The sequence below is a fragment of the Thamnophis sirtalis genome, unplaced genomic scaffold (assembly GCF_051295495.1).
Source record: "Thamnophis sirtalis isolate CommonGarterSnake01/CBP01778 unplaced genomic scaffold, rThaSir2_p1.2 scaffold_13, whole genome shotgun sequence".
Taxonomy (NCBI): Eukaryota; Metazoa; Chordata; class Lepidosauria; order Squamata; family Natricidae; genus Thamnophis; species Thamnophis sirtalis.
The window spans coordinates 8,687,912-8,713,277 of NW_028261393.1; the positions used below are offsets into that span (position 1 = coordinate 8,687,912).

At 41.6% G+C, this 25,366-nt stretch overlaps 1 protein-coding gene and 1 long non-coding RNA gene across 2 annotated transcripts; both read right to left on the minus strand.

The window, feature by feature from the left end:
* Positions 1–4,192: 4,192 nt before the first annotated feature.
* On the minus strand, positions 4,193–8,026 carry LOC148042989 (lens fiber membrane intrinsic protein-like). Its single transcript, XM_087727993.1, has 5 exons — positions 7,921–8,026; positions 7,174–7,386; positions 6,938–7,084; positions 6,009–6,119; positions 4,193–4,329 (listed from the first exon to the last, which is right to left on the minus strand). The coding sequence occupies exons 2-5, from the start codon at positions 7,346–7,348 to the stop codon at positions 4,283–4,285; spliced, it is 480 nt and encodes a 159-aa protein (XP_087584119.1). The 5' UTR covers positions 7,349–7,386; positions 7,921–8,026; the 3' UTR covers positions 4,193–4,282.
* A 10,091-nt stretch (positions 8,027–18,117) lies between these two features.
* On the minus strand, positions 18,118–22,054 carry LOC148042990 (uncharacterized). The gene is made up of 3 exons (XR_015698327.1): positions 21,860–22,054; positions 20,553–20,663; positions 18,118–18,877 (listed from the first exon to the last, which is right to left on the minus strand). It is a non-coding gene; the product is annotated as an uncharacterized LOC148042990 (long non-coding RNA).
* Between the last annotated feature and the right edge of the window lie 3,312 nt (positions 22,055–25,366).

Sequence of the window (25,366 nt, forward strand, 5' to 3'; positions counted from 1 at the left end):
AGCCTAGCGTAAAATACTGATTTCAAAAGATTAGAATTAGATCCCATCAGTACTTCTTGAAGCTCGTTAAGAATAAAAATTGCCAATTCTTAAATGATTAAAGAAATAAAGAAATACTATCTCACCAGCTTAGAAATTGTTCTTTGACTGTTCTGCAGGTGATAACTCTCCGAAGTAGAAGTCTAGTATGCTTGAGTGCCAGATATAATACGTTAACCAATGACTTTCACTTCCTTTATCAGGAAGGGACGCTTTATATGCTATCCAAATTGGGTCCCCCTCATATAAAGTTTCTTTCCTGTTGAATTTCTTAATTCTTGGCTTTCTCAGATCTTAAAATGATTGCAACATATCAATGTAAGAGTCACTGCAGTTTGAACCATTAAACTTCACATCTAGAAATAAATTTTATTTATTGATTAAGTTTCTATGCCTTTCAATTCACTCAAAAAAATCCATTAAAATTTGATTAGTTTATTCATAGATCAAACTTCTTAACCATCCCGCTCTCTCAATGAGGGGGTCTTGGTGGTGCACAATTTAATTAATATATTGAAACATTAAAAACCAAATGATTTACGATTAAAATATTAAAAAACTTAAAACATTATAAAACTACAAAAATTGGAGAATTTTATGATAGGGAAACTAGGAGTTTGAATGCAGATGGGGAGGGGCTTCTCATGGGGGCAACCAGCCCCATAACTGTGTGGGCACCCAACCCTAAAATCTGTTCAATTCATTCTGAGACATTTTGGGCAGCATTATAGTGTTACGTTTACTTTGTGAAATTGTTCTACGTTCAGAGTTTCTGTTTCGTTTCTACTTGCTACTGGAAAAGTTGTAACATCAATGAAATTTTAAAAAAGGAAAAAGAATCTTATTCCGCCACACTTAGTTATGAGAAATGGGGAAGTTGATTCCTTTTTCAGTTCCTCTTTGATCATTTATGAGCAAAAAATATATATGCTACCAACCTGCCTTCCATTGAGGACCTGTACACGGCGTGAGTCAAAAAAAGGGCTGTGAAAATATTCACAGACCCGTCGCATCCTGGACTTTTGCAACCCCCACTCCCTATCCCTGGTAAAGTCCTTGTCTTGGATCGTCTTCATTAATTTGATTGGCAAATTAACCTGGCATTCCTGTGGGGTTCACTATCAGAGGAACAATGCCCATCTGAAATGTATCTTGCCCCCAGGAAAACCCTTGTAGACGAAAAATTGACTCGCAGCATGTCTCCCTCTGCTCACAAGTTCTTCCAACAGAAAGACACTTTCTCGCTCCCACCTCCACTTGTTTTTAACCGATGGGAGGGGAATCTGACCACTGGAAACTGCCCAAGGCCATTCCAACCACCCCGACTTCCCGTTTGGCTTTCAATGCAATCCACTACGGGAGTTTGTGTTTACTTTTGCAATATCTCTTTGAAGGACCAGACCTCAGGAATAAGTTTAATGGATCCTAATCAAGAAATTCCATTACAGCCCCTGACTGGTATGTTCCTAGCAGGAACCTTACAAGTCTGGACTAATGAAAAGAACCTCGGAGCCCATGCCTTCTCCGTGAACATCGGCGTATGTGTAGGAGAAAATGGAGTTATCTTCCTATGTGGGAGAAATGCATATCGATGTTTACCCACCAATTAGACTGGCACATGCACTCTAATACACCTCCTCCCTAAAATGGGTGGTAAGTGGGGAACAGACCTTCCCTGTACCCCTCATGGGACATGTTCAGAAAAGAGGGCTGCTCCTAATTCCGCTATTAGTGATCTTGAGAATAGGGACTGCAGTTGGAAAGGGTGTAGGTGGAATGACCCACTCCATTACACAGTTCAGGGAGCTGTTGGAAGAATTCCAAGAAAGCCTGAACCAAATTGCTGAACCGGCGTGCCATAGATCTTTTAACTGCTGAAAAAGGTGGGCTATGTGTATTCCTGGGAGAAGATTGCTGTTTCTATATGAATAAATCAGGAGCGGTCTGTGGGGGGGGGGTGTAGTTAAAGAACTACAAAACCCAGTTTCCTCATTTGGTTAAAGAATGCAAGGGACAGATGAATGGTTCTCTTGGCTACCGGTAACAGGTTGGATTAAACAAATGCTATTTCTTTTATTATGTGGAATCGCAAGGTTAGCCTTCCTCCCTTGCATAATACCCTTGCTTAAACAGCTCGTTATGAGGTCTGTAAAAGAAATACAGGCTGAAAAGGAGTTAATGTTAATGGAAAGCCTAACCCCACATACCCTCAAGGAAGATGAAGTTTCAGATCATAGCTCCTATATTCAAATTGCACTCTTAGAAGTGGGGAAAGTGATTCCGGAAGATAAGCCCTAAGATGTGTATTGCTTGTATCCTTACTTTTTTGCTATTCTGTATCCTGCATGCTTATATTGTTAATCTAACAGGCTAGACTCAATTGTAGGTATTAATAGAATCTAGAATGGGGGGGGTGATAAAGTAGGACGTGAAGTGAGATTTGGACATTAAGTGTGAAAACTACTGGGTCAGGCAGGACAGCCTCTCGGGGGGCCTTTGAAACATTGCAAATATTTATGCCTTTTTATCGAAGAAGATATTTTGCACATGCTTAGAGATAAAAAGTTCAGTCATTGATAAAAAAGCCATCGTTGAAAGTAGTTCCAATTGCATAAATTCAGTTGAATTGGAAATACAATTTCCCCCTCTAAATACTTTCAGACGTAAAGACACTTTGAAGGACGGGTGATTTATACAGATAAAATGATAAAATGCCAAAGCCTGAGAATGTATGCCACATACGGGCGGAAAATGTGAAGCCCATAGGCCAAAAACAGGCTGCGGAGGGCAAAAATGGGGGGGGGGCGCGGTGCAGAGACATCAATAGGCAATTGGTTTGCTGTTTGCTGCAAGGAGGCAAATTGCTGGGAGGCAGAATTTTTTCTTGTTTTCCTCCCCAAAAGCTAGGCCCGTCATATACTTCAGAGCGTCTTATACTCTGAAAAATATGGTAATTCTTTAGAGTTCCTTATACTAAAATACAAAAACTCTGATTTCCAGCAAATAAAAATTTAAAGGTGTGATATGGAAAAGGGGGAAATCCGAGATGCAGCCAAGGTGAGTTTGGGGGGTTTTATCCAGAGACTTCTTGATCACCATCCTTGGAAGGAAGGCATGCCAGGAATAATTCCATCCTATTTCTTCTGGCAGGAAGAAAATTAATTTTATTTTTTCTTTCCCCTTGGGCAGAACAGAAATCAGCTTCCCTGAAAAAATCTATGGAGATTCTCGGTCATCCAGGTCATGGTTACCCCAAAGATGCTTTTTCAAAAGGCAATTGGACTCCACCCCCCCCCCCCCTTTCAAGACATTTTACTTCTCATCCAAGACGCTTCTTCAGTTCTGACTGAATGGTGGAAGAGGGAAGGATTTACGTATATCCTTTGCAGACTTCTAGCCATTAGTACTTTTTCTGATAGTCATGGAGGCCACTTGGAAGTTTATCTATACCCCCTGGGTTACTTGGATGGTGCAAATGGGTGTGGATAAACCAAAAGGCACTGTTGCAGAAAATGACAGGCTTTAGACTTCTCGGGATCCAGGAAAAGTTTATTTGGCAGCCAGGTTCAGAAAGTTAGCGAAATAGCTAACATTGTAAATTCTGAACCACCTTCATTGTCGAAGCACGCATTCTTATACATTCTCAAAGGCAGCGTAACACGGAAGCATTTAACTCATTTCTTATTGGTTACCTTGGGGAGAAAGCCTTATAAGGAGATGAAGGTCTTACTTCTCCTTTTGTTACAGGTGTGGATTATGTGTCATTAATGAACTTTATCTGAACCTTGTGGTTTGGACTTTTGACAAAGGGATGTTGGCTGGAATATCTTGTGGTTAGAGGCTGAAGACATTTCTTTTAAGCAAGCTTCTCACTATCCTTTTTATGCCATGTCTTCATTCTTATATTTTTAATCCATATTTTATTCTACTTTAGCACCTTTGGCTTTCTGGAACAGAAAATAAGGGAGAAGAGGAGAAATCCTGCTTTGTGGGACCTGCTTTCAGAAGTCTCCCAAAATTCTTAAGATTTACATATCCAAACAGACTTCAGGAAGAAACAATCTGAATATTTTAGAGAAAAAATGGGATGGGGAGGGGCTGGGAATGTATGGCATTTAAAGTAGTTCTTCTGCCTTCATCCTTCATCTTATTAATTTGGTACAGGACCAATAATTCCGATCTGTGCCTCCAGGTTACCAATTCAGTTTCACTGGTCATCTCCAAGGACAGTGTCATATTTCTCCTACGCTGTTGCTGCTGTACTCCTATGCAATGTATAAGCAAGACCACCTGTCGGAAGGGAGAAATAATGGATTAGACACCCAGCAGAGGAAGTAGAATTTTAAAGAAATAAATAACCAGGAATCTATGGGGTTCTGAACTCAACCTCATCTCTTTATCCCCCTGTTTATGACCAAGCTCTAATCCTTAAAAGTCAGTGGAAGGTCCAGAATAGACCTATTGCTCTTAACTGCACACAGTCTTGAAGTCAAATATGTGAGGTAAACTAGCATCTCCTAAATGCCAGGAACTTCAAATATTTTTGGTCCCAACCAAGCAAGGGATTGGATAAGCTGCAATACAGGATATATAGATGTTTGGATGTTTACATCAGAGGTAGATTGCAGCCAATTCAGCCCGAATTGGCCAAACCGGGAGTAGCGGCAGCAGGAGGCTCCGTCCACCCGCCCGAACGCATGTGGGAGGGCGCCTGAACCAGTAGTAAACAAATTAGCAACCTACTAAAAGAGGAAAAGGTAATTCAAACATGGTTTCAGTATGGGCAATGACAGGCCAGATGGAAAAAAGATTAAAAAATAGGTTTTACGCAAAATGAGGATAACCTACTAAAACAAATTAGGGATCAAAGTCAAATGCATATAAAAAGGCTATACAATGTATTAATAGAAATGGATTCGGAAACAGAATTAGTCAAAGATTGTATGATAAAGTGGGCACACAATTTTGAAGAACCAATAATGTTGGATACATGGGAAAAGATATGGGTAAGAAATGTAAAATTCACACAGGCCCAAAATTTGAGAGAAAACTTTTATAAGATGTTTTATAGATGGCATTTAGATCCTAAAAAACTGGCCTGTATGTATCCGAATTTACAACCTCAATGCTGGAGATGTGATTGTGTTGATGCTACATATTACCATATATGGTGGACTTGTAAAAAGGTTACAGCATTTTGGATAAAAATATGGTGGATTATGCAAAATGTTCTTTAAAAAAGGATAAAGTTTACCCCTCAGTTATTCCTGTTAGGTATAACTACTGATTGTACTGTTATAGGGACTAACTTGATTTTGCATTTAATAACGGCAGCAAGACTGTTGGTGGCACAATACTGGAAGAAGGACGATTTGCCTACTATTCAAGAATGGACATTAAAAGTTACAAACCTAGCAGAGATGGCTAAAATATCAGCATATCTCAAGGATCACTCAAATGAGAGATATAAACTGGAGTGGAGAAGATGGATTGACTATACTCAAAATAAATATGGGATTAAGAAATTCCAGATAGTTTATGACTGAGGAAACAAGGAATGACATAATCTGTTTAGAGTTAGCCTAGCAAAGAGGAGTTTAAGCTCAAATGAAAGTTGATACTAACTTTCTTCAAGTTTATTTTAGAACATCTTTGTTAAAGATTTAAACCCTGTATTTGTTTTGGGAAGTCGGGGGTGGGGGGAGGTTGGGGGGGTTGAGTTCGGGTGGGGAGGGTGGGGGACGGGAGGTAAATATTTGTAAAAGCCTTTTTTTAAAAAAGAATTCTCAATTAAAAAAAAATAGCAACCCACCTCTGGTTTAAATGTTGCTGATTCCTCTCCTGCCAGGGAAATGCGCTTAGTTCCCAACCCAAAATGAAATACGTTTCATTGTTGTGAAAATATACAGAATGCATAAAGATGTATCTTTAAAAGAAATCTCACCAGGGTATCCAAAAAAGATCCTTACCAGTTAGAAGATACAAAGGAAAAGAGGCCCAACCCAAGCCATAAGACCATCCATAGTCGGTGGTGGCAATTTGTCCTGTGAAAATGGACATGGCAATCATGACGCAGAGGCCTGAAAATCAAGAGAGAGGTAGAGGTAGACACCTTTCCTTCAGAAGTATGTTCCATCTCCCTTCAACTAAACTGTGCCCTCTTATGAGATATTGGAGCCATGTCTTTTCTGCCCTTGGAAATGCCTACTAGGTTCCTTGGCCCCAACCATGCTCTCAAGGCTCACACACATTTTCACCTACATTTCACCTTTATTTGCCACTTGAAAATAACAGGCAATGGTGTGTGTGGGATGGAGGGGTGGGAGAATGGTATTCAAGCATCCGTCAGCTTCCATGAGACATTGCTGTCACCTCAAGGACACACTGAGCAGATGTCCCAGCCTGCCTGGCTGTTTCCCATAAGAACATGAAATAAGAGATTGGTGAACGTTTGGACTGGGTGGCCCATAAGAAAAAGGGTGGAATTAACTATCATTTGAGATATCTTCATTAACTATCTTCCTCTGAAAACTTGAACTGAAGGAACTTCAAAAGCAGGCAGAATATAGAATTAGGAAAGACAGTGAGGAGGCTGTTTTAAATAGCAATAACACCTGGACTTACATAACCCTTCATAGTGCTTGACAGCCCTCTCTAAGCACTTTACGGAGTCAGCATATTGCACCCAACTACTTGGGTCCTCACCAATCTCGGAAAGGTGGAAGGCTGAGTCACCCTTGAGCCAGTGAGGTTCAAACTGCTGGCAGCCAGCAGAATTATAAAACACACACACACACACAAACACAAACACACACACACACACAAATAATAGTCATAGTTTTAAACTAATCCACACAAAATATGGTATCTGTGAAAAGACTCTTCTGCAGATTCTTACCTGCAGTAAAGCTGGCAAGACATGCAGTGATGCTCATGGAGATATTGCCAAGAAGGGGTTTCCAAAACAGGACACAAAGCCCACCGAGAGAGACAACGCCACTAATCAGCCCCAGAAACATGAAAGTTCGGATGGCACGTAAAGAACCTGTAAGGAGCCAATGCAGACACAAGATTCAAGGTGGAGGATCCTGGACCTTTCAGACTAGTGATGCATTATGGAATATTGAATCTTACCTGACACAAATTCCACACCAAATGGGTAACATTCCTGGTCCTTACAAACTTTCCATAGACCCAGACGGGTTCCGAGTAGACTATTGACTATCCAATAGTCTGTGGCCAAGGCAAGGATCAGGCACAGAAGGCTGATGAAGGAAGACAACACAGCACCGAAATGCAGGACACTCATTTCTATGGGATGCACTGGTCTGCCACTGGCCGAGAGGTCTGGATGGAACAACATTAATTTTATGTTACTGATGTTCATTACTTTGATCATTTATGGTGACGCCTCTTAATTACTTTGTCTGCTAACAATTCTGGGAGTTGAAGTCCACAAGTCTTAAAGTTCCCAAGTTTGGACACCCCTGATTTAAACGGACGAGCAATCAAGTTTATCAGAAATGAACAAACATTTTAAGAAGCCGAACATCTGAAAGAAGATCTGACCTTTGGGATTTCTCGAGGCATCTTGAGCTAATACATTAATTGAGCTAATACATTAATTAATTAATGTATTAATGTATTAATTGAGCCACTATTAATCTCATTATTAATTATGAAAGAAACAGTGCTTAGAAATATTATTCAGCAAGCAAAAAAAAAATGCAGCTTTCCCCACAATCTTAAGTGAAGGAGCCTAGGGTAAAATATTGATTTCAAAAGATTAGAATTAGATCCCATCAGTACTTTTTGAAGCTCTTTAAGAAGAAAATTTGCCAATTCTTAAATGATTAAAGAAATAAAGAAATACTATCTCACCAGCTTAGAAATTGTTCTTTGACTGTTCTGCAGGTGATAACTCTCCAAAGTAGAAGTCTAGAATGCTTGAGTGTCCAGATATAATACGTTAACCAATGACTTTCACTTCCTTTATCAGGAAGGGACGCTTTATATGATATCCAAATTGGGTCCCCGCCCATATAAAGTTTGTTTCCTGTTGAATTTCCCTAGTTTCCAGGGAAACTAGGAATTTGAATGCAGATGGGGAGGGGCTTCTCATGGGGACAACCAGCCCCATGACTCTGTGGGCACCCAACCCTAAAATGTATTCAATGTATTCAGAATGAGTCAATTTGTGCAGCATTATAGTGTTATGTTTACTTTGTGAAATTTTTCTACATTCAGAGTTTCTGTTTTGTTTCTAGTTGGTACTGGAAAAGTCGCAACATCAATGAAATTTTTTTAAAAATGAAAAAGACACTTATTCTGCCACACATAGTTATGAGAAATGGGGAATTTGATTCCTTTTTCAGTTCCTCTTTGATCATTTATGAGCCAAAAAAAAAATTGCTACCAACCTGCCTTCCATTGAGGACCTGTACACGGCGTGAGTCAAAAAAAGGGCTGTGAAAATATTCACAGACCCCTCGCATCTTTCGACCCCCACTCCCTATCCCTGGTAAAGTCCTTGTCTTGGATCGTCTTCATTAATTTGATTGGCAAATTAACCTGGCATTGTCAACAGCAGAGAGGTGACACGAGGCTGGATCCAGGCGGTTGTTACCGCCTCTCTTCGGGAGGGGGTCTTTCCCCCCGCTTTAAAGGCGGTGGTGGTGAGACCCCTCCTGAAGAAACCATCCTTGGATCCAGCTGTTTTAAATAACTATCATCTGGTCTCCAACCTCCCCTTTGTGGGGAAGGTTGTTGAGAAGGTGGTGGCCTTTCAGCTCCAGCGGTCCTTGGAGGAAGCCAGTTATCTCGATCCTTTCCAGTCAGGCTTCAGACCTGGCTGCAGCACAGAAACCGCTTTGGTCGCATTGACCGATGATCTTTGGAGAGCCAGGGATGGAGGCCATGACTCCATCATGGTGCTCCTTGACCTCTCAGCGGCTTTCGATACCATCGACCATGGTATCCTTCTGCGACGACTGCGGGAGGTGGGGATGGGAGGCGCTGTTCTACAGTGGTTCTCCTCCTACTTCTCGGACAGGTCGCAGTCGGTGTTAGTTGGGGAGCAGAGATAGACCCCTAGGCCCCTAACGTATGGGGTGCCGCAGGGTTCGGTCCTGTCCCCCTTACTTTTCAACATCTACATGAAACCACTGGGTGAGATCATTCGACGGCACGGGATAAAATACCACCAATACGCGGACGATACCCAGTTGTATCTGTCCGCCCTGTGCCAACTCAACGAAGCAATGGATGTGATGAGCCAGGGTCTGGAGGCTGTTAAAGACTGGATGGGGGTCAACAAGCTTGTGCTCAATCCAGAAAACACCGAGTGGCTGCTGTGTTTCCCTCCCGCGAATTGGCCAAGTGTTCCATCTCTCAGGCTGGGGGGTCAAATTATACGCCCCTCAGACAGGGTTCGCAACTTGGGAGTCCTCCTGGACCCACAGCTGACCTTCGAACATCATTTGTCAGCTGTGACCAGGGGGGCATTTGCCCAGGTTTGCCTGGTATACCAGTTGCGTCCCTACCTGAACCGGGAGGCCCTCACAACAGTCACTCGTGCCCTTCTGACCTCTAGGCTGGAATACTGCAATGTGCTCTACATGGGGCTGCCCTTGAAGAGCATTCGGCGACTTCAGCTAGTCCAGAATGCGGCTGCGTGAGCGATTGTGGGTGCACCTCGCTTCACCCACGTTACACCTATCCTCCGCGAGCTGCACTGGCTACCTTTTGATTTCCGGGTGCGCTTCAAGGCGCTACTTATCACCTATAAAGCCCTTCATGGTAGTGGGCCTGGGTATTTGAGAGACCGCCTACTGCCAATTACCTCCACTAGACCGATGCGATCGCATCGATTAGGCCTCCTCCGAATTCCATCTACTAGCCAGTGCAAACTGGCAACTACCCGGAGGAGAGCCTTCTCGGTGGCTGCTCCGACCCTCTGGAACGAACTCCCCGTGGAGATTCGGACCCTCACCACCCTCCAATCCTTCCACGCCGCTTTGAAGATCTGACTGTCCCGGCTGGCCTGGGGTTAAGATTCCAACCCCACCCGAATTGTGTGACTGTTGTGCTCTCTTTTAATATGTTGTATTGTTTCCATATTGGAATACTGTTTGTCTTTCCCCCCTCCCTTTTTGAATTGTGAGCCGCCCTGAGTCCCCCCCAGGGAAAAGGGCGGCATACAAATAAAGGAAATTCCAATTCCTGTGGGGTTCACTATCAGAGGAACAACGCCCATCTGAAATGTATCTTGCCCCCAGGAAAACCCTTGTAGATGAAAAATTGACTCGCAGCATGTCTCCCTCTGCTCACAAGTTCTTCCAACAAAAAGACACTTTCACGCTTCCACCTCCACTTGTTTTTAACCGATGGGAGGGGAATCTGACCACTGGAAGCTGCCCAAGGCCATTCCAACCACCCTGACTTCCCGTTTGGCTTTCAATGCAATCCGCTACGGGAGTTTGTGTTTACTTTTGCAATATAGAGCCGAGGTGGCACAGTGGTTAAATGCAGCACTGCAGGCTACTTCAGCTGAATGCAGTTCTGCAGTTTGGCTGTTCAAATTTCACCGCCTCAGGGTTGATTCAGCTTTCCATCCTTGTGAGGTGGGTAAAATGAGGACCCGGATTGTTGGGGGCAATATGCTGACTCTGTAAACTGCTTAGAGAGGGCTGCAAGCCCTATGAAGCGGTATATAAGTCAAACTGCTATTGCTATTGTTATTGCTATATCTCTTTGAAGGACCAGACCTCAGGAATAAGTTAATGGATCCTAATCAACAAATTCCATTACAGCCCCTGACTGGTATGTTCCTAGCAGGAACCTTACAAGTCTGGACTAATGAAAGGAACCTCGGAGCCCATGAATTCTCCGTGAACATCGGCGTATGTGTAGGAGAAAATGGAGTTTTCTTCCTATGTGGGAGAAATGCATATCGATGTTTACCCACCAATTGGACTGGCACATGCACTCTAATACACCTCCTCCCTAAAATGGGTGGTAAGTGGGGAACAGACCTTCCCTGTACCCCTCATAGGACATGTCCAGAAAAGAAGGCTGCTCCTAATTCCGTTATTAGCGATCTTGGGAATAGGGACTGCAGTTGGAACGGGTGTAGGTGGAATGACCCACTCCATTACACAGCTCAGGGAGCTGTCGGAAGAATTCCTAGAAAGCCTGAACCAAATTGCTGAACCGGCATGCCATAGATCTTTTAACTGCTGAAAAAGGTGGGCTATGGGTATTCCTTGGAGAAGATTGCTGTTTCTATATGAATAAATCAGGAGCAGTCTGTGGAGGGTGGTATATTTAAAGAACTACAAAACCCAGCTTCCTAAATTGGTTAAAGAATGCAAGGGACAGATGAATGGTTCTCTTGGCTACCGGGAACAGGTTGGATTAAACAAATGCTATTTCTTTTATTATGTGGAATCGCAAGGTTAGCCTTCCTCCCTTGCATAATACCCTTGCTTAAACAGCTCGTTATGAGGTCTGTAAAAGAAATACAGGCTGAAAAGGAGTTAATGTTAATGGAAAGCCTAACCCCACATACCCTCAAGGAAGATGAAGTTTCAGATCATAGCTCCTATATTCAATTTGCACTCTTAGAAGTGGAGAAAGTGATTCCGGAAGATAAGCCCTAAGATGTGTATTGCTTGTATCCTTGCTTTTTTGCTATTCTGTATCCTGCATGCTTATATTGTTAATCTAACAGGCTAGACTCAATTGTAGGTATTAATAGAGTCTAGAGTGGGGGAGGGATAAAGTAGGACGTAAAGTGAGATTTGGACATTAAGTGTGAAAACTACTGGGTCAGGCAGGACAGCCTCTCGGGGGGCCTTTGAAACATTGCAAATATTTATGCCTTTTTATCGAAGAAGATATTTTGCACATGCTTAGAGATAAAAAGTTCAGTCATTGATAAAAAAGCCATCGTTGAAAGTAGTTCCCAATTGCATAAATTCAGTTGAATTGGAAATACAATTTCCCCCTCCAAATACTTTCAGACGTAAAGACACTTTGAAGGACGGGTGATTTATACGGATACAATCATAAAATGCCAAAGCCTGAGAATGTATGCCACATGCGGGCGGAAAATGGGAAGCACATAGGCCAAAAACAGGCTGTGTTGGGCAAAAATGGGGGGGGCGGCGGTGCAGAGACATCAATAGGCAATTGGTTTGCTGTTTGCTGCAAGGAGGCAAATTGCTGGGAGGCAGAATTTTTTCTTGTTTTCCTCCCCAAAAGCTAGGCATGTCTTATACTTCAGAGCATCTTATACTCTGAAGAATATGGTAATTCTTTAGAGTTCCTTATACTAAAACACAACAACTCTGATTTCCAGCAAATAAAAATTTAAAGGTGTCATATGGAAAAGGGGATAATCTGAGATGCAGGCAAGGTGAGTTTGGGGGGGGGGGTGTTATCCAGAGACTTCTTTGTCACCATCCTTGGAAGGAAGGCATGCCAGGAATAATTCCATCCTATTTCTTCTGGCAGGAAGAAAATTAATTTTATTTTTTCTTTCCCCTTGGGCAGAACGGAAATCAGCTTTCCTGAAAAAAAATCTATGGAGATTCTCGGTCATCCAGGTCATGGTTACCCCAAAGATGCTTTTTCAAAAGGCAATTGGACTCCCCCCCTTCCCCCCCTTTCAAGACATTTCACTTCTCATCCAAGACGCTTCTTCAGTTCTGATTGAATGGTGGAAGAGGGAAGGATTTACATATATCCTTTGCAGACTTCTAGTCATTACTACTTTTTCTGATAGTCATGGAGGGCACTTGGAAGTTTATCTATACCCCCTGGGTTACTTGGATGGTGCAAATGGGTGTGGATAAACCAAAAGGCACTGTTGCAGAAAATGACAGGCTTTAGACTTCTCGGGATCCAGGAAAAGTTTATTTGGCAGCCAGGTTCAGAAAGTTAGCGAAATAGCTAACATTGTAAATTCTGAACCACCTTCATTGTCAAAGCAGGCGTTCTTATACATTCTCAAAGGCAGCGTAACACAGAAGCATTTAACTCATTTCTTATTGGTTACCTTGGGGAGAAAGCCTTATAAGGAGATGAAGGTCTTCTCCTTTTGTTACAGGTATGGATTATGTGTCAATAATGAACTTTATCTGAACCTTGTGGTTTGGACTTTTGACAAAGGGACGTTGGCTGGAACAGCTTGTGGTTAGAGGCTGAAGACATTTCTTTTAAGCAAGCTTCTCACTATCCTTTTTATGCCATGTCTTCATTCTTATATTTTTAATCCATATTTTATTCTACTTTAGCACCTTTGGCTTCCGGGAACAGAAAATAAGGGAGAAGAGGAGAAATCCTGCTTTGTGGGACCTGCTTTCAGAAGTCTCCCAAAGTTCTTAAGATTTACAAATCCAAATGGACTTCAGGGAGAAACAATCTGAATATTTTAGAGAAAAAATGGGATGGGGAGGGGCTGGGAATGTATGGCTGTTTTACTACATTTAAAGTAGTTCTTCTGCCTTCATCCTTCATCTTATAACTTTGGTACAGGACCAATAATTCCGATCTGTGCCTCCAGGTTACCAATTCAGTTTCCCTGGTCATCTCCAAGGACAGTGTCGTATTTCTCCTACGCTGTTGCTGCTGTACTCCTATGCAATGTATAAGCAAGACCACCTGTCAGAAGGGAGAAATAATGGATTAGACACCCAGCAGAGGAAGTAGAATTTTAAAGAAATAAATAACCAGGAATCTATGGGGTTCTGAACTCAACCTCATCTCTTTATCCCCCTGTTTATGACCAAGCTCTAATCCTTAAACGTCAGTGGAAGGTCCAGAATAGACCTATTGCTCTTAACTGCACACAGTCTTGAAGTCAGATATGTGAGGTAAACTAGCATCTCCTAAATGCCAGGAACTTCAAATATTTTTAGTCCCAACCAAGCAAGGGATTGGATAAGCTGCAATACAGGATATATAGATGTTTGGATGTTTAAATCAGAGGTAGATTGCAGCTGATTCAGCCCGAATTGGCCAAACCGGTAGTAGCGGCAACAGGAGGCTCCGCCCACCTGCCCGAACACGTGTGGGAGGGCGCCTGAACCAGTAGTAAAAAAATTAGCAACCCACCTCTGGTTTAAATGTTGCTGATTCCTCTCCTGCCAGTAAGTAAGTAAAATCTTTATTACTGTCAAAGACCAGCAATACACATTAGTTTTTACACTATATTAAAAAATACTAACATTAAAATATCATGAAAAAATATTGACATTAAAAGTGGATAATAACATAATGGTCCAAAGATTGTTAGAGGTATGTCCAGATAATTGGTACAAGATGGTACTATGCTTCTGTAGCCAATTTGTTTCTTATGGACATTGCAGCAGCACAGAACTTTGCCACTGCATACGTGGTAACCGGGTTAGTGTCCTGGAGGAGGAAGCCTAGATAAAAATTGTCTGCCCTCCCTGGCAATCTCTCTAATAAGGGGAGAATATATGCAGACCTACAAGCTCTGCATAGCTCGCAGTGTAATAGAACATGTGAATTATCTTCCACTTCTCCTTTACCACATATACAAACAGGGTCTGCTATAGGTGTTCTCTTATACCTGCCCTGGAGGAGTGCTGAAGGAAGAATGTTAAATCTGGCTCTGAAGAAAGCTATTCTTTGTTTTGGGGAGATCAGGTCATTTAGATATCTTGCCGATTCCCACACACCCTGTTTAATTCTGTCCCTACTGTGGAGAGGCAACCTATTTAGTTCTTCTTGGAACTCCATGTCCCTCATTCTATTAATTACTACTTGCTTTGCTTGCTCAAAGCCAATGCCATCTGGCTACCACCTTCTCTGTGGCAGCTCCGGCCCTCTGGAACGAACTCCCTGCAGAGATTCGGACCCTCACCTCTCTCCAGGCCCCCCGAAAAGCCATTAAAACCTGGCTGTGTCGGCAGGCCTGGGGTTGATGAGTTCCCTTCCCCTCTCGATTTGTGTGTCTGTTGGTTACTTTTAAATGCTTGTATTTGTAGTTTTTGTGTTCCCTTCCCCCCTTGGGTTTGTGAGCCGCCCTGAGTCCCGTTGGGAATAGGGCGGCATATAAATAAAACGAAACCTAAACCTAAACATAAATATAAATGAAATTAAAAAAAGGAAAAAAACACGTATTCCGCCACACCTAGTTATGAGAAATGGGGAAGTTGATTCCTTTTTCAGTTCCTCTTTGATCATTTATGAGCCAAAAAAAAAAATTGCTACCAACCTGCCTTCCATTGAGGACTGTACACTGCGTGAGTCAAAAAAAGGGCTGGGAAAATACTCACAGACCCCTCGCATCCTGGACTTTTTCGACCCCCACTCCCCGTCCCTGGTAAAGTCCTTGCCTTGGATCGTCTTCATTAATTTGATTGGCAAATTAACCTGGCATTCCTGTGGGCTTCACTATCAGAGGAACAATGCCCATCTGAAGTGTATCTTGCCCCCAGGAAAACCCTTGTAGATGAAAAATTGACTCGCAGCATGTCTCCTGCTCACAAGTTCTTCCAACAGAAAGACACTTTCTCGCTCCCACCTCCACTTGTTTTTAACCGATGGGAGGAGAATCTGACCACTGGAAGCTGCCCAAGGCCATTCCAACCACCCTGACTTCCCGTTTGGCTTTCAATGCAATCCGCTACGGGAGTTTGTGTTTACTTTTGCAATATAGAGCCAAGGTGGCACAGTGGTTAGATGCAGCAACTGCAGGCTACTTCAGCTGAATGCAGTTCTGCAGTTTGGCTGTTCAAATTTCACCGGCTCAGGGTTGACTCAGCTTTCCATCCTTGTGAGGTGGGTAAAATGAGGACCCGGATTGTTGGGGGCGATATGCTGACTCTGTAAACCGCTAAGAGAGGGATGAAAGCCCTATGAAGCGGTATATAAGTCGAACTGCTATTGCTATTGCTATTGCTATATCTCTTTGAAGGACCAGAACTCAGGAATAAGTTAATGGATCCTAATCAAGAAATTCCATTACAGCCCCTGACTGGTATGTTCCTAGCAGGAACCTTACAAGTCTGGACTAATGAAAGGAACCTCGGAGCCCATGCCTTCTCCGTGAACATCGGCGTATGTGTAGGAGAAAATGGAGTTTTCTTCCTATGTGGGGGAAATGCATATCTATGTTTACCCACCAATTGGACTGGCACATGCACTCTAATACACCTCCTCCCTAAAATGGGTGGTAAGTGGGGAACAAACCTTCCCTGTACCCCTCATGGGACATGTCCAGAAAAGAGGGCTGCTCCTAATTCCACTATTAGCGATCTTGAGAATAGGGACTGCAGTTGGAACGGGTGTAGGTGGAATGGACCCACTCCATTACACAGCTCAGGCAGCTGTCGGAAGAATTCCAAGAAAGCCTGAACCAAATTGCTGAACCGGCATGCCATAGATCTTTTAACTGCTGAAAAAGGTGGGCTATGTGTATTCCTGGGAGAAGATTGCTGTTTCTATATGAATAAATCAGGAGCGGTCTGGGGGGGGGGGTGTAGTTAAAGAACTACAAAACCCAGTTTCCTCATTTGGTTAAAGAATGCAAGGGACAGATGAATGGTTCTCTTGGCTACCGGGAACAGGTTGGATTAAACAAATGGTATTTGTTTTATTATGTGGAATCACAAGGTTAGCCTTCCTCCCTTGCATAATACCCTTGCTTAAACAGCTTGTTATGAGGTCTGTAAAAGAAATACAGGCTGAAAAGTAGTTAATGTTAATGGAAAGCCTAACCCCACATACCCTCAAGGAAGATGAAGTTTCAGATCATAGCTCCTATATTCAAATTGCACTCTTAGAAGTGGGGAAAGTGATTCCGGAAGATAAGCCCTAAGATGTGCATTGCTTGTATCCTTGCTTTTTTGCTATTCTATATCCTGCATGCTTATATTGTTAATCTAACAGGCTAGACTCAATTGTAGGTATTAATAGAGTCTAGAATGGGGGGGAATAAAGTAGGACGTAAAGTGAGATTTGGACATTAAGTGTGAAAACTACTGGGTCAGGCAGGAAAGCCTCTCGGGGTGCCTTTGAAACATTGCAAATATTTATGCCTTTTTATCGAAGAAGATATTTTGCACATGCTTAAGAGATAAAAAGTTCAGTCATTGATAAAAAAGCCATTGTTGAAAGTAGTTCCCAATTGCATAAATTCAGTTGAATTGGAAATACCATTTTCCCCTACAAATACTTTCAGACGTAAAGACACTTTGAAGGACGGGTGATTTATACAGATACAATAATAAAATGCCAAAGCCTGAGAATGTATGCCACATACGGGCGGAAAATGGGAAGCCCATAGGCCAAAAGCAGGCTGCAGAGGGCAAAAATGAGGGGGGGGGGCGGTGCAGAGACATCAATAGGCAATTGGTTTGCTGTTTGCTGCAAGGAGGCAAATTGCTGGGAGGCAGAATTTTTTCTTGTTTTCCTCCCCAAAAGCTAGGTCCGTCATATACTTCAGAACGTCTTATACTCTGAAAAATATGGTAATTCTTTAGAGTTCCTTATACTAAAACACAAAAACTCTGATTTCCAGCAAATAAAAATTTAAAGGTGTGATATGGAAAAGGGGAAAATCTGAGATGCAGCCAAGGTGAGTTTGGGGGTTTTATCCAGAGACTTCTTGATCACCATCCTTGGAAGGAAGGCATGCCAGGAATAACTCCATCCTATTTCTTCTGGCAGGAAGAAAGTTAATTTTATTTTTTCTTTCCCCTTGGGCAGAACGGAAATCAGCTTTCCTGAAAAAAATCTATGGAGATTCTCGGTCATCCAGGTCATGGTTACCCCAAAGATGCTTTTTCAAAAGGCAATTGGACTCCACCCCCCCCCCTTTCAAGACATTCACTTCTCATCCAAGACGCTTCTTCAGTTCTGACTGAATGGTGGAAGAGGGAAGGATTTACGTATATCCCTTGCAGTCTTCTAGTCATTAGTACTTTTTCTGATAGTCATGGAGGGCACTTGGAAGTTTATATATACCCCCTGGGTTACTTGGATGGTGCAAATGGGTGTGGATAAACCAAAGGGCACTGTTGCAGAAAATGACAGGCTTTAGACTTCTCGGGATCCAGGAAAAGTTTATTTGGCAGCCAGGTTCAGAAAGTTAGCGAAATAGCTAACATTGTAAATTCTGAACCACCTTCATTGTCGAAGCACACGTTCTTATACATTCTCAAAGGCAGCGTAACACAGAAGCATTTAACTCATTCCTTATTGGTTACCTTGGGGAGAAAGCCTTATAAAGAGATGAAGGTCTTACTTCTCCTTTTGTTACAGGTGTGGACTATGTGTCATTAATGAACTTTATCTGAACCTTGTGGTTTGGACTTTTGACAAAGGGACGTTGGCTGGAACATCTTGTGGTTAGAGGCTGAAGACATTTCTTTTAAGCAAGCTTCTCACTATCCTTTTTATGCCATGTCTTCATTCTTATATTTTTAATCCATATTTTATTCTACTTTAGCACCTTTGGCTTTCTGGAACAGAATATAAGGGAGAAGAGGAGAAATCCTGCTTTGTGGGACCTGCTTACAGAAGTCTCCCAAAGTTCTTAAGATTTACATATCCAAACAGACCAGGGAGAAACAATCTGAATATTTTAGAGAAAAAATGGGATGGGGAGGGGCTGGGAATGTATGGCATTTAAAGTAGTTCTTCTGCCTTCATCCTTCATCTTATAAATTTGGTACAGGACCAATAATTCCGATCTGTGCCTCCAGGTTACCAATTCAGTTTCCCTGGTCATCTCCAAGGACAGTGTCATAATTCTCCTACGCTGTTGCTGCTGTACTCCTATGCAATGTATAAGCAAGACCACCTGTCGGAAGGGAGAAATAATGAATTAGACACCCAGCAGAGGAAGTAGAATTTTAAAGAAATAAATAACCAGGAATCTATGGGGTTCTGAACTCAACCTCATCTCTTTATCCCCCTGTTTATGACCAAGCTCTAATCCTTAAAAGTCAGTGGAAGGTCCAGAATAGACCTATTGCTCTTAACTGCACACAGTCTTGAAGTCAGATATGTGAGGTAAACTAGCATCTCCTAAATGCCAGGAACTTCAAATATTTTTGGTCCCAACCAAGCAAGGGATTGGATAAGCTGCAATACAGGATATATAGATGTTTGGATGTTTACATCAGAGGTAGATTGCAGCCAATTCAGCCCAAATTGGCCAAACTGGTAGTAGCGGCAGCAGGAGGCTCCGTCCACCCGCCCGAACGCGTGTGGGAGGGCGCCTGAACCAGTAGTAAAAAAATTAGCAACCTACTAAAAGAGGAAAAGGTAATTCAAACATGGTTGCAGTATGGGCAATTACAGGCCAGATGGAAAAAAGATTAAAAAATAGGTTTTACGCAAAATGAGGATAATCTACTAAAACAAATTAGGGATCAAAGTCAAATGCATATAAAAAGATTATACAATGTATTAATAGAAATGGATTCGGAAACAGAATTAGTCAAAGATTATATGATAAAGTGGGCACACAATTTTGAAGAACCAATAATGTTGGATACATGGGAAAAGATATGGGTAAGAAATGTAAAATTCACACAGGCCCAAAATTTGAGAGAAAACTTTTATAAGATGTTTTATAGATGGCATTTAGATCCTAAAAAACTGGCCTGTATGTATCCGAATTTACAACCTCAATGCTGGAGATGTGATTGTGTTGATGCTACATATTACCATATATGGTGGACTTGTAAAAAGGTTACAGCATTTTGGATAAAAATATGGTGGATTATGCAAAATGTTCTTTAAAAAAGGATAAAGTTTACCCCTCAGTTATTCCTGTTAGGTATAACTACTGATTGTACTGTTATAGGGACTAACTTGATTTTGCATTTAATAACGGCAGCAAGACTGTTGGTGGCACAATACTGGAAGAAGGAAGATTTGCCTACTATTCAAGAATGGACATTAAAAGTAACAAACCTAGCAGAGATGGCTAAAATATCAGCATATCTCAAGGATCACTCAAATGAGAGATATAAACTGGAGTGGAGAAGATGGATTGACTATACTCAAAATAAATATGGGATTAAGAAATTCCAGATAGTTTATGACTGAGGAAACAAGGAATGACATAATCTGTTTAGAGTTAGCCTAGCAAAGAGGAGTTTAAGCTCAAATGAAAGTTGATACTAACTTTCTTCAAGTTTATTTTAGAACATCTTTGTTAAAGATTTATACCCTGTATTTGTTCTGGGAATTCAGGGGTGGGGGGAGTTGGGGGGGAGTTGGGCTCAGGTGGGGAGGGTGAGGGACGGGAGGTAAATATTTGTAAAAGCCTTTTTTTCCAAAAATTCTCAAAAAAAAAATAGGAACCCACCTCTGGTTTAAATGTTGCTGATTCCTCTCCTGCCAGGGAAATGTGCTTAGTTCCCAACCCAAAATGAAATAGGTTTCATTGTTGTGAAAATATACAGAAACCATAAAGATGTATCTTTAAAAGAAATCTCACCAGGGTATCCAAAAAAGATCCTTACCAGTTAGAAGATACAAAGGAAAAGAGGCCCAACCCAAGCCAAAAGACCATCCATAGTAGGTGCTGGCAGTTTGTCCTGTGAAAATGGACATGGCAATCATGACGCAGAGGCCTGAAAATCAAGAGAGAGGTAGAGGTAGAAACCTTTCCTTCAGAAGTATGGAAGACACCAATGGGCTTTTCTGCTCTCATTGCAAAGAAACTGACCACCTCTTCGGATGCTTATTGCAATAGAATAGTCCAAGTATTTCATATTTGCTCCAAACTCAGAAACTGGCACTTCGAAAGATGAGTTAATTTTCCAAATATCTAGGGAGATTTTTCAATCATCCAGGTCATGGTTGTCCTCAAAAATACTTTTTTTCAAAAGCCTAGTGGACTCTCTGTGTTTTTCCTTGAAGACGTTTTGCTTCTCATTCAAGAAGAGAACTTTAAGTAGCTTCTTGGATGAGAAGAAAAGCATCTTCAGTGAAAAACAAAGGAAGTCCAGTTGCCTTTTAAAAAAGCACCTGTGGTTAATTTGCCAATTTTGTTTTCTCAGTGTCAAATTTTTCCTTTTATAAATCTGTTTTAACAGTGAACTGCATCCTTTCCTAGATCAAAAGACTTTTCTCACAGCTTTAGTCATCTCTAGTCTGAGCTAGGGTCACATTTGAAGATACCCTGCTCTCAAGGCTCACTCACATTTTCACCTACATTTCACCTTTGTTTGCCAGTTGACAATAACAGGCAATGGGGTGGGTGCGATGGAGGGGTGGGAGAACAGTATTCAAGCATCCGTCAGCTTCCATGAGACATTGCTGTCACCTCAAGGACACACTGAGCAGATGTCCCAGCCTGCCTGGCTGTTTCCCATAAGAACATGAAATAAGAGATTGGTGAACGTTTGGACTGGGTGGCCCATAAGAAAAAGGGTGGAATTAACTATCTTTTGAGATATCTTCATTAACTATCTTCCTCTGAAAACTTGAACTGAAGGAACTTCAAAAGCAGGCAGAATATAGAATTAGGAATGACAGTGAGGAGGCTGTTTTAAATAGCAATAGCACCTGGACTTACATAACCCTTCATAGTGCTTGACAGCCCACTCTAAGCACTTTACGGAGTCAGCATATTGCACCCAACAACTTGGGTACTTCCCAATCTCGGAAAGGTGGAAGGCTGAGTCACCCTTGAGCCAGTGAGGATCAAACTGCTGGCAGTCAGCAGAATTATAAAACACACAGACACACAAATAATAGTCATAGTTTTAAACTAAGCCACACAAAAAAATGGCATCTGTGAAAAGACTCTTGTACAGATTCTTACCTGCAGAAAAGCTGCCATACCATGCAGTGCTGCTCATGGAGATATTGCCAAGAAGGGGTTTCCAAAACAGGACACAAAGCCCACCGAGAGAGACAACGCCACTAATCATCCCCAGAAACATGAAGGTTTGGACGGCACGTAAAGAACCTGTAAGGAGCCAATGCAGACACAAGATTCAAGGTGGAGGATCCTGGACCTTTCAGATGAGTAATGCATTATGGAATATTGAATCTTACCTCCCACCAATTCCACATCAAGTTGGTAACATTCATGGTCCTTACAAAAATTCCATAGACCCAGACGGGTTCCGATTAGACTATTGGCTATCCAATAGTCTGTGGCCAAGGCAAGGATCAGGCACAGAAGGCTGATGAAGGAAGACAACACAGCACCGAAATGCAGGGCACTCATTTCTATGGGATGCACTGGTCTGCCACTTGCCGAGAGGTCTGGATGGAACAACATTAATTTTATGTTACTGATGTTCATTACTTTGATCATTTATGGTGACGCCGCTTAATTACTTTGTCTGCTAACAATTCTGGGAGTTGAAGTCCACAAGTCTTAAAGTTCCCAAGTTTGGACATCCCTGATTTAAACAGAAGAGCAATCAAGTTTATCAGAAATGAACAAACATTTTAAGAAGCCGAACATCTGAAAGAAGATCTGACCTTTGGGATTTCTCAAGGCATCTTGAGCTAATACATTAATTGAGCTAATACATTAATTAATTAATTAATTAATTAATACATTAATTAATTAATTAATTAATTAATGTATTACTGTATTAATTGAGCCGCTATTAATCTCATTATTAATTATGAAACAAACAGTGCTTAGAAGAATTATTCAGCAAGCAGAAAAAAATATATGCAGCTTTCCCCACAATCTTAAGTGAAGGAGCCTAGCGTAAAATATTGATTTCAAAAGATTAGAATTAGATCCCATCAGTACTTCTTGAAGCTCGTTAAGAATAAAAATTGCCAATTCTTAAATGATTAAAGAAATAAAGAAATACTATCTCACCAGCTTAGAAATTGTTCTTTGACTGTTCTGCAGGTGATAACTCTCCGAAGTAGAAGTCTAGTATGCTTGAGTGCCAGATATAATACGTTAACCAATGACTTTCACTTCCTTTATCAGGAAGGGACGCTTTATATGCTATCCAAATTGGGTCCCCCCCATATAAAGTTTCTTTCCTGTTGAATTTCTTAATTCTTGGCTTTCTCAGATCTTAAAATGATTGCAACATATCAATGTAAGAGTCACTGCAGTTTGAACCATTAAACTTCACATCTAGAAATAAATTTTATTTATTGATTAAGTTTCTATGCCTTTCAATTCACTCAAAAAAATCCATTAAAATTTGATTAGTTTATTCATAGATCAAACTTCTTAACCATCCCGCTCTCTCAATGAGGGGGTCTTGGTGGTGCACAATTTAATTAATATATTGAAACATTAAAAACCAAATGATTTACGATTAAAATATTAAAAAACTTAAAACATTATAAAACTACAAAAATTGGAGAATTTTATGATAGGGAAACTAGGAGTTTGAATGCAGATGGGGAGGGGCTTCTCATGGGGGCAACCAGCCCCATAACTGTGTGGGCACCCAACCCTAAAATCTGTTCAATTCATTCTGAGACATTTTGGGCAGCATTATAGTGTTACGTTTACTTTGTGAAATTGTTCTACATTCAGAGTTTCTGTTTCGTTTCTACTTGCTACTGGAAAAGTTGTAACATCAATGAAATTTTAAAAAAGGAAAAAGAATCTTATTCTGCCACACTTAGTTATGAGAAATGGGGAAGTTGATTCCTTTTTCAGTTCCTCTTTGATCATTTATGAGCAAAAAATATATATGCTACCAACCTGCCTTCCATTGAGGACCTGTACACGGCGTGAGTCAAAAAAAGGGCTGTGAAAATATTCACAGACCCGTCGCATCCTGGACTTTTGCAACCCCCACTCCCTATCCCTGGTAAAGTCCTTGTCTTGGATCGTCTTCATTAATTTGATTGGCAAATTAACCTGGCATTCCTGTGGGGTTCACTATCAGAGGAACAATGCCCATCTGAAATGTATCTTGCCCCCAGGAAAACCCTTGTAGACGAAAAATTGACTCGCAGCATGTCTCCCTCTGCTCACAAGTTCTTCCAACAGAAAGACACTTTCTCGCTCCCACCTCCACTTGTTTTTAACCGATGGGAGGGGAATCTGACCACTGGAAACTGCCCAAGGCCATTCCAACCACCCCGACTTCCCGTTTGGCTTTCAATGCAATCCACTACGGGAGTTTGTGTTTACTTTTGCAATATCTCTTTGAAGGACCAGACCTCAGGAATAAGTTTAATGGATCCTAATCAAGAAATTCCATTACAGCCCCTGACTGGTATGTTCCTAGCAGGAACCTTACAAGTCTGGACTAATGAAAGAAACCTCGGAGCCCATGCCTTCTCCGTGAACATTGGCGTATGTGTAGGAGAAAATGGAGTTATCTTCCTATGTGGGAGAAATGCATATCGATGTTTACCCACCAATTAGACTGGCACATGCACTCTAATACACCTCCTCCCTAAAATGGGTGGTAAGTGGGGAACAGACCTTCCCTGTACCCCTCATGGGACATGTTCAGAAAAGAGGGCTGCTCCTAATTCCGCTATTAGTGATCTTGAGAATAGGGACTGCAGTTGGAAAGGGTGTAGGTGGAATGACCCACTCCATTACACAGTTCAGGGAGCTGTTGGAAGAATTCCAAGAAAGCCTGAACCAAATTGCTGAACCGGCGTGCCATAGATCTTTTAACTGCTGAAAAAGGTGGGCTATGTGTATTCCTGGGAGAAGATTGCTGTTTCTATATGAATAAATCAGGAGCGGTCTGTGGGGGGGGGGTGTAGTTAAAGAACTACAAAACCCAGTTTCCTCATTTGGTTAAAGAATGCAAGGGACAGATGAATGGTTCTCTTGGCTACCGGTAACAGGTTGGATTAAACAAATGCTATTTCTTTTATTATGTGGAATCGCAAGGTTAGCCTTCCTCCCTTGCATAATACCCTTGCTTAAACAGCTCGTTATGAGGTCTGTAAAAGAAATACAGGCTGAAAAGGAGTTAATGTTAATGGAAAGCCAAACCCCACATACCCTCAAGGAAGATGAAGTTTCAGATCATAGCTCCTATATTCAAATTGCACTCTTAGAAGTGGGGAAAGTGATTCCGGAAGATAAGCCCTAAGATGTGTATTGCTTGTATCCTTACTTTTTTGCTATTCTGTATCCTGCATGCTTATATTGTTAATCTAACAGGCTAGACTCAATTGTAGGTATTAATAGAGTCTAGAATGGGGCGGGGGGGGGGATAAAGTAGGACGTAAAGTGAGATTTGGACATTAAGTGTGAAAACTACTGGGTCAGGCAGGACAGTCTCTCGGGGGGCCTTTGAAACATTGCAAATATTTATGCCTTTTTATCGAAGAAGATATTTTGCACATGCTTAGAGATAAA